The following is a 10,387-nucleotide window of genomic DNA, read 5'->3' on the forward strand; positions in this document are numbered from 1 at the left end:
CCACATAACAATATTTATTTACATCATCATTGATTTTTAACATTTTATTTTTTATTAAAAAAAAAAAAATGAAACAATAAATCAATTCATAACGTCTAATTCGTAATATAATTGAATGGATTTGACATTGAGTTGATTTCCAGTATACAGTGTTCGAATATTGATATAATACAAATTTTACAGTCAATAGAATCCATAGTCCATGATGTATGTATGAAGGTTTAATTCAAATATTCGAATAATTCCCAGGATGCAATTGATTTGTATTCCATCATTACAATATCGTCAGCGGGATATAGAGATCCAATTATCCATAGATGTTATATATACCATAGCATATATTTTAGGAAAATGAAAAAAAGAAAGAAAGAAAAAATGATGTTAGACATGAAATAATATGACCATAATCTTATCTTGTAATTAATATTTGAAAATAATACAATAAACATAATTAAATCAATCTATATAATTTCTAAGCCCAAATTATAATACAACAACTTCATATAGTAAATCATACTTTTCATGTAATCACAATAAACATCTAATTGCATTATAACTATCTAAATAATATTTTTTCAGATAATGAATATAAAAACTTCACAGCATCACAGATTTTTCTAGAAAAATTCGAATTTCTCATCTCTTAATATTTCCCCTTTTATAAACTCATTCATAACCCTTATAGATCCTTTCACCACACATTTGAACATCGTTCGAAGTATGGACTAATAGGTTTCCAGTTCTTGAAATATTATGCCATTTCTGAAATTCCAAATCGCTGCTTTACCACAAGAGATAATTAAGTTTAATGATTTAATTTCAACATTTTGGGTGAAAATACTATGTTCTGTATAATTTGATAAATTTATCCCTTTCCAAAACGATTTTATATAATCACAATTAAAAAATAAATGTATACAATCTTCCATCTCTCTGTCACAAAATACGCAATTGCCATTTGCTTCATCTGACCAATGTCTAATTCGTTCTCCAGTTGGAAGACCATTTTGTAAAATCTTCCAATTTAATACCTGATATTTTCTGGGAATATAATTTGCTAATAACATAATTTAATAGTGTTAAAACTTTTCTGTTCCCATTGGTCAATGTTAAACTTTTTTAATAATCTTCAACATTTTTGTTGAGCACAAAATCAGGGTTATGAGTGGCGATGTACCTCAATAAAAGTATTCATAGTCAAAAACGTAGCAGTGACGTAATTTTGGGATGACACAGTCAGGTGGAATTTCGAAAAGGAGGTCTATTTATGCCACTCTTACTAAAAGTACTTTCGATACTGATCTACACTAGACCCACAGATACGGTAGCCGTTACATAATTAGATAGATTAGATTGGCGCAGCGAACATATCCTGAAATAATTTTGATAAAAAATGTGATTCATGCACGAATGTCCAGTGTACACATGAATATAATAAAAATTTTAAACACCAATATCTTGAATAAAGATACCAAAAGCATTGCACATTGAAATATAATATATTCGAATGGCCCAGTACTAACTACCACAACAAGTAAAGAAACATTCCAAGTGAAATGCTGAATTTGACGGCTATGCTCTGGTAAACTTCATGTCTCATTTTCACTGCTTGAGGGTGGCTTTCACGATCTATATAGCTACCGCCGCCTTTATTACTGTGGGGAAACGGAACGTTAGGAACCGGAAGATTCAAAAACTGTCACAGCGGTAACCATCCGTCGGAGCATTTAAACATCAACAATTTGTCTTTGGGAGCTGCCTAAAATGAATAAAATTGCGCTTTATGTTTTATTGCTTTCCAATTTAGCTTGGCATTATTAAACTAACATATTTCCGCGTTGCAAAGATTCCGCAATTTTTTATGTCAGGGATTCCAGCAACCTTAACACTTTCAATCAAAATACCATGAAAGCAATATTTTGATAAACTTTTTCAAGATTTAATTTATCTCTGCTTGTACAAAAATTATCTCGCTGGTTGTGAAATATTGTCAAAAAGACAATTGTGCCAAAATTTCATATTTTAATTGTTCCTTTAACTTTATCGAATAAATCTGATGAAATAAACCTGCGAAACGTAATTGTTGTGTGCCCTATACTTCAACTTCAAAATGCTTTTGTTTTCTTCAATTGTTTTTGTTGTCATTTCTGAAACACCGTAGAATATTCTATCTAAATGGTGAATGAAAAAAGGTAATTAAACCCTAGAAAACCTTTTTTGCTATAAATGAGCTTCTCCGAACATACCCTGATGTTGGGTAATAAAAAACGCATTTTGTTTCACATATGTTAGCCATTTTCAAACATCCCATGACATCCCAAAGATAGATAAAAAGACTATTCTATAAGTGAAATAATAATTATTCCTTATTGCTCCTAATAATGAATAAATATTGTACCCATCGGTAGTCTTATGTTTCTGTACTTTCGCCAACCTGTAGGAGAAAGGTATTTCACCAAATAATCTTCGTATAAACATTCTTCTTTCTTATAATGCTGTTTTAGACTTTCAAACCACACTTCATCATTTTCTCTCATAGCCAAAACAATCTGTAGTTATAAAGAGCTCAGAACACTTTTATTCTATCCAATATGTTCGAAATAATAATTTATTTTTAATATCTCATTGGCACATGAAGACGCACGCATCGGCTGTAATGTTGATAGAACTAGGCACTATTAATAACTTTTATACTATTTGTCGGTGTAGAGCAGAGGTCGGCAACCTTTTGTCGCTCGCGGGGCAAAAATAAGGTTTGCAAGTCATTGGCGGGCCGCACATATTTTAGAAAGTTGAAAACCGAACGGATGATACTTTTAATAATAAAAATCGAGCAGTGATACATCTCCATTTGAATATTTTCCACGTCATTGAACCCGTTGCACTTAGCATCAATTTTTCTGCGTTTTGTTGTAATTTGTCTAATTATAATTAAATTATAGGTTGTAATATTAAACGCGTAATTGTGAAATATATACTTTTTAGCTCATAATATAATTTAGTCTACACGTGTCTCACAATAAATTCCGTTATGTATAGAATATAATCGTCAAAACAGCTGTTTTGTTACTATAATTCAGTGAAGCGTCGCGTGTCGGATTATATTAGCCCGCGGGTCGTAGGTTGCCGACCCCTGGTATAGAGTATATATGAATTTCAACGTTTGTCAGTACGTCAATAATATTACAATAAGAACTACTTAGAGTTGTTGGTTTGAAAGTGCTTGTTTGCAGTTCTGACATGTACTTCGAAGTATAAAGCAACTAATCTATGTTAAATATGTTTTTCTCTTTCAAGATCGAACTTTGCCCTCAGAATCCGGTATCCTATTCATTCAGGAAATTAGCAATACTTATTTTTACAACATATATTATATATTTATATATCAAATAACAAATGTGTAGGGTTGTTTTATGTCGTATATACAGGTTTGCGGAGTTTTTTTCCAAAGTCAAAGAACTGTGATTTAATTGCACAAGATAATTTTTGAAGGTGACTTCGTTTCCATGCATTACATGCATATAAAATTCATCTTATAGCTGTAGGCATTATAATATGAAATATCTAATCTTGCTTTTAACACCCCTATCTCGCTAAAATATTATTTTCACTTATAAACATTTATCGGTTGTTATCTGATCACACAAAGATTACACCACAAAAATCACCATCACCTTTGTATCTGGAAACGCTAAACAAATTTCTTCCCATAGAAAGCAAGCTGGTTCGTCTATTACCGCGTCCACGTCGTAGAACAATCTTTTAAAATCTCCAGGACACCATCTTCCTCTAAGAATGTTGGTCCACTGATCTTGCGCGACACAGCAGTTCTCAAAATAATGGTGAACGTTTTTCACACCTAAAATTTTAGGGCTTCCCTCATAGACGTAGTTCCAGTTTTTGGCAGTCCTGCTACAACTACCTTCATGGCAATCCTTCCGCAATGTGGTGATACCTGAAATTCATATATGAATAGGTATATCGTTTGATTTTATATATATATAGCAGGAGTCACAAAACTATTTTTCAAAAAGGGCTAACCTGCTACAAAATTTCACAGTCGCAGGTCAGATTATTGGGACAACTAAAGAGGTTTCGGAACACCTAAAAAGCCGTTTATAGCACGTTTTATCTTGTATAATACTGTTATAATGGCTGATCGTATTCGCCAGCGCGCATGAGTATTTTGTCTGTGAACATATACGTTTTGCAAATTCTCCGTATTTCACAAGTATATGTCGACGTCTGTTTTACGCTTTACTTATCATTTGCACATAACCGACTCCTAACGTAAGGAGAACATCAAACGATTGCGGGAATTGATGTTTGTGTGACGACGAGGAATCTATGCTGGACATCAGGCTGAGTAGTATCATTTTTTCAGAACTCCGTGACAAATGCCGCTGTCGGTTCTGAATGAAAATCTAATTTATGTTGATGTTATTATGTAATCAGCTTAGTATTCTACAAAAGGGTAGAATATTTTAGGAGGAATGTCTTTATGTATAGAGCTGTATGATGAGCAGGCTCCACATATTGACTATCCCGAATAGCAAAAATATTCTGGAATGAAGTGTTTCGGTCAGCGAAAGGGTTAAATGAAAATGTTCAATAGTCAGGTGTTGAATAGTGCTGCAGTTTTCGACAAACAGATTATGGTAATGAGATATTTAATTGCTCTTGATTCATTCTGGAAAAAATTGCCTGTTTGAGATAAATTAACTACAATGTTCAAAGCTCTTTCCTAAAAAATTGTAAGCCGTTTCGATTTTGCAGAACTTTTTGAATTTGTTTATAAGAAATATTGACATTTTTGAACGGATTTCCCATTGTAAAATGTTTGATCGCATGCTAGAAAAAAATGAAAGTACTTGTAACATGCAAAATTAATGCTGATGCCTTATGCTTTCAGTTTTGTCGTTTCAAATCGAACAAAGAATCCTTGAAAAGTGTTTTGTTTGCTGGTAGAAATAAACAATACAATCTATTTTTCATTCTTTTTCAAAACAGCTAGAAACCAGAAGAGAATATTTAATAATAATATTTACCGATAATTCTGAGGTCCGATATCCACTCGTAATAGTATAGCAGACGGTTCAGGTACCAATACGTCTGTAAATCGAATTAAGGTTTATCCGGTGCGCTATGTCCCTGTATTTTCATTCATATATATATATATATATATGGTAAATCTAATGTTATACCACTTATAAAAGATGATTTCATACAGCTAAATACTAACATAGCGTTAGCTTTTTGCTTCCTGTCTTTGTTCATTACAACGATAGACGAAAGATGGTTGCAATAAAGAAATCGTAACGAGTTTCTCGCGTCTTCCAGCACGTCAATATTAGAAACGCTTACTTGATAAAATAAAATTGACAAATAGAATAATTGCATGAGCAAATTTCGTCAATTAAACATGTGTAGCGTAGGTAGTTAGACTCCTGCGTGTCGAGACTGACGGTTCTATTACATTTGAACCCACGTACATTTGAAACCGTAATTTGAACCCACGACAATTGCACCTGCATACTATTGCACCTATGGAAATTTGCACCTACGGATATTTGAACCCATACCAACCCTAACCCATGGGTTTTAGCACGTGGGTTCAAATGTACGGTCACCAGATTGACTTCCTTATTACTGTCCACTTTTAGTTTCTGATAAAACGTGTAAATTCTTTGTTGCGTATTGAATATAAAACAGCGACGATAAAACAATATAAAAATCGATAATAAAACAGTAAGACAACTCAACTCGAGCTGGGTGAGGTACGTGTGGTCGTAGAGTCAGAAGTCGAGGGCTTAATTATCGTAAGTCACAAGAACCAAGACGTGGCAAGCGCATCAGTGGGTGACATGAACCGGATTCACTTTCAGAAGCCCCCCCCCCCCCCCCCCCACTTTGTAAAGGCTTCCTGGGCAGATATCAATAATAGCGAAGTGTCGTACATAAAACATAAAAGTAGAATACAAATTGGAAGCGGGGCTGATGTGGAACATCATAATAACCACAGTGGGTTATGGACATGTTGAAATGATACAGTTGTAACTAAATTTAATTACCAAATAATGAATAAAATATGCAAATATATTAATATTATAATGAATAACCTAGCATTCTAAATAGTCTGTAGGCTTGAACAAAAAAATGTACAGGAATAAAATAATGCCATTGATAGTGCAAACATAAAAACAACTGTACGAAAAAATGTTCCCATTAAATAAGAAATTAATGAACCTGGTTAGATACTGTACGCATGTAAAACAGGGCGACATTGATAAAAATATTGAACACAAATATATACAAATTTGAGCAGTGTGGGGTGATAAAGGCAGAAAACAAAAAATAACAATTATGCCCACGAATAACAACCTTATAGGGACAACACTACTTAGCTATATAAGGAGAAAAAGACTAGTGAAAAATATATAAAATGGAGCAGTGATAGGTTGACAAGGGTAGGAAAACAAAAAATAGCAAGTATGACCAAGGTTATCCATTTTATAGACAAAGTGCTACTGGCACTGTAAAAGGAAAACACTACAAATAATACTTTACTCGAATACATCATGTCCTAAGCCAGGGTCGTCCAGCCCGTGGCCGCGGACCACATGTGAGGAGATCCGAGTAGCCTGTGCAGTACTTTTCGAAATCAAATAAATTAAACCTAACCGATGTTTCTCACAGATATAAGATAATTGACACTTTGATAGGAATAAATTTGCAACCCAAATTTAAAGAAGAGTAAAAATATAGTTTGTATTGTTTATTTCTATCAGCAGACAGAACACTTTTCAAGGATTCTGTGTTCGATTTTAAAACGACAAAACTGAAAGCATGAGGCATCAGCATTGATTTGCATGTTACAAGTACTTTCATTTTTTTTTCAACATTTGATCAACCATTTCAACATTGGACAAAATCCGCTGAACAAATGTCGATATTCTCCATGAACAGAATGCGAATTCAACAAGTTTTGCAAAATTGAAACGGCTTCAATTTCTTTTAGAAAAAAGCTTTACATTGTAGTTAATTTATTTTAAACAGGCAATGATTCCAGAATTATTCAAGATCAATTGAATATCTCTTTACCCAAATGTGTTTGTCGACAATTGCAGCGCTATTCAACACCTGACTACCGAACATGTTCATTTATCCCTTTCGTCGACCGAAACACTTCAGTAGGTATCATCATACAGCTCTATACATAAAAGATATTTCTCGTAACATGATCTACGCTTTTGTAGAATAGAACTGAACTGATTGAACATAAATTAGATTTTCATTCATCATGATCCCGGGGAAGGGGCTCGCTCGAAACCGCAGCGAATGTTTTTTTTTGTTATTATTTTACTTATAGCATAGTCTTTTCATCTCTCATTGGGATGTCATGATTAGTTTACAGGTAATTCCTTGTTATTTTTCTCCAACTTCTACAATGAATTTGATCGCTATAAAAATTTCAAAAATAACAGCTTATGGCATCATGTTTGAAAACGGCTAATATATAAGAAACAAAATGCGTTTTTTTTATCACCCAGCTCCAGGGTATGTTCTGAGAAGCTCATTTATAGAAAAAAGATATTCTAGGGTTTAAATATATTTTTTTATTCACCATTTAGATAGAATATTCTACGGTGTTTCAGAAATGACAACAAAAACAATTGAAGAAAACAAGAGCAATTTGAAGTATAGGGCACACAATAATTAAGTTTTGCAGGTTTGTTTCATCAGATTTACAAATTAAAATTCAAGTTCAAAAAAGGCTATGAAAATATTGCCTCAACGGTATTTTGACGGAAATATTTATATTTATTATTAAGGTTGCTAGAATCACTTACGTAAAAAATGGCGGTATCTTTCCAACGCGAAAAAACTGTTATAATTTAACAATGCCAATCTAATTTGAAAGGCAATAAAACTGTAATGGCAATTTCATTCATTTTAGGCAGTTCCCAAAGCCAAATGGCTGGTGTTTAAATGCTTCGACGGATGGTTACCGCTGTGCAAGTTTTTGAATTTTCCGGTTTTTAACGTTTCGTTTCCCCACAGTGATAAAGGGAGCGGTAGCTATATGTATCTTAAAAGCCACACTCAATCAGTGAAAATGAGACATGAAGTTTACCACAGCATAGCCGCCATATTCAGCATTTCACTTAGAATGTTCCTTTACGTGTTGTGGTAGTTAGTGCTGGGCCATTTGTATATATTTCCATGTGCAATTTTGTTTGGTATCTTTATTCAAGATATTGGTGTTTAAAATTGTTATTATATTTATGTGTACAATGGAAATTTGTGCATGAATCACATTTCCCATCATAATTAAACCCTGTAAAGTTTGCTGCGCTAACTATAGCGTCATCTATATATCTCCATGAGCCGGCTACATGCAGACGGATAGACATAAACTTGAAGTCTGGGTTGGACATCTCGAACCAGAATCACGTAAATACTTAAAATATATTAGGTGTTTTTTTTAATTCTAGAATTGGATGTTTCAAATCAGAAGGTATATTTAACAGTATTTTCTTGCATTTTTTACGGTATTTGCTTTGCTTATCTTGGCAGAAGGTCAAGTCAATCCAAGTTCAATTTTTCCAACCATTAGGAACCTATCGTTCGAGAAATTACGAGAAAGGGGATAAACAAACGGTTTTATCAGGAGGAATATGTGGGATATTATCAGATCAAAACTAGTCATTGAGGTTATGATATATTTGAAAAGATTAGAGATTTTGGTTTTGTACAACTTCTATTGTCGGTGAGCATGCTATTAGAGAATAAGAAAGCAAAGCTCAGATATATGTCCACGGAAGTCAAAACGAAATATTTTGAGCATCATTTCCACGAAACCACGTCCTGAACCAAGCTGGAACTATGGAACGGCTACCGTATCTGTGGGTCTCGTGTAGATAAGTATCACAAGTACTTGAATTGAGACTGGAGTAAATAGAATCTCTTTTTTGACATCCCACCTGACTGTGTCACCCCATAATCACGTCACTGCTGCGGGATTACACTACCACAGTGAGCCCAAACTGGGTCGCCGGAATGTTTTCTTGGGTCGCTTTTTTGTTTTTGTTTTTTTAAAAACTGAAAATTATTACTTTTATTTTCTAGTAAATATTATTGTTTATTTCATTTGGTATTGAAGTGTTACTCAATAGTAATGTAGTAAAACTTAATAACGAAACGATCCATGTGTCATTTCGTATCCGATTATTTAGAAATATATATATATACACTGATCAGAGATTATATTGAAGAATCGCCAGACCACCAGATAGATGAAGTATTCCCTACTTTAACTGCATTACTGGACTGAAACTGACATAAATTTAAAGCAATCTAGTTATTGTATTGAAACTCGACATTGAAAATGCAGGTCACTTTGATGTATATATATGTTTATATGCAAGTGTACCCAAGACAAGGCGGTACCCTGTGATATACACTATAACGTCCTTGTGTAACTTGGATTATTTATGAGTATATTAAAGTGCGACACTTTATTTATATGTTTACATGTTTATATGTTTACGGTAAATCAGTAATCCATCAATAATTTACTTATATATAGTATATTATATAATATATATATACCATATTGGCTAACGCCATGATCGAAATGGCGATATCTGCATGTGTTAAAGTTCGTGTCGTGGGAGTGTTTTTTCTCATCAATAACGTATGTTTCGTGCCATTGCAATGTTCCAAACGATACGTGATACGTACTTTTTAGATTAAGAACATTTGCATCTGCAACTGACATTTGCACATGCATAATTTAGCATTCTACATTTGCAACAACGGACAATCGCACCCACAAATTTCAGCACCCGCGTATAGATTACACCCACGTTCAGGCCAAAGGATATTTGCACTAACAAAAAAACTTCACCCATGTACACTTGCACCCACAGATATTTGCACAAACGTTATCTCCACACACACACATTTTCACCTATAGACATTTTGCACAGCCAGTTTCATCAGCGAATTTAAGCTCGTCAATCTTACCTATCTTATGTGCCGACTGACCGACCGCTATCTCGCTTCGCATGTCCTTAATCATACTTTTGTATGATCACCGTGGTTGGGAAGTGCATGTACCTGTTTTTTTTTTACAGATTACGGAATTCCGTTGCGAGAAAACAAAACCGTACTACCTCGTTTTGGCCTTCGATTACATGTATTCAACCGTCACTTTCTTATTATTTCGTTTCGTGCTAGTCGGCTGTTCATAATTAATTTTAAATAAGGAGCCTGCCTTTTATACAGCGTTAATTGTTTGCTGTATTAAGCGGATTGTTTGCTTTCAGTTAGGTGACCTGCCTGGTTCAGTTCATGTTTCCGATTTTAATGATGCTATTGTGAG

At 33.8% G+C, this 10,387-nt stretch overlaps 1 protein-coding gene across 1 annotated transcript; it reads right to left on the reverse strand.

Annotated features, from left to right (window-relative positions):
- Positions 1-487: 487 nt before the first annotated feature.
- On the reverse strand, positions 488-5,321 carry LOC120326486 (uncharacterized). The gene is made up of 5 exons (XM_078111442.1): positions 5,049-5,321; positions 3,675-3,955; positions 2,399-2,549; positions 2,068-2,171; positions 488-1,759 (listed from the first exon to the last, which is right to left on the reverse strand). The coding sequence occupies exons 3-5, from the start codon at positions 2,535-2,537 to the stop codon at positions 1,700-1,702; spliced, it is 303 nt and encodes a 100-aa protein (XP_077967568.1). The 5' UTR covers positions 2,538-2,549; positions 3,675-3,955; positions 5,049-5,321; the 3' UTR covers positions 488-1,699.
- Positions 5,322-10,387: the final 5,066 nt, after the last annotated feature.

The sequence above is a fragment of the Styela clava genome, chromosome 4, assembly GCF_964204865.1.
Source record: "Styela clava chromosome 4, kaStyClav1.hap1.2, whole genome shotgun sequence".
Classification (NCBI taxonomy): Eukaryota; Metazoa; Chordata; class Ascidiacea; order Stolidobranchia; family Styelidae; genus Styela; species Styela clava.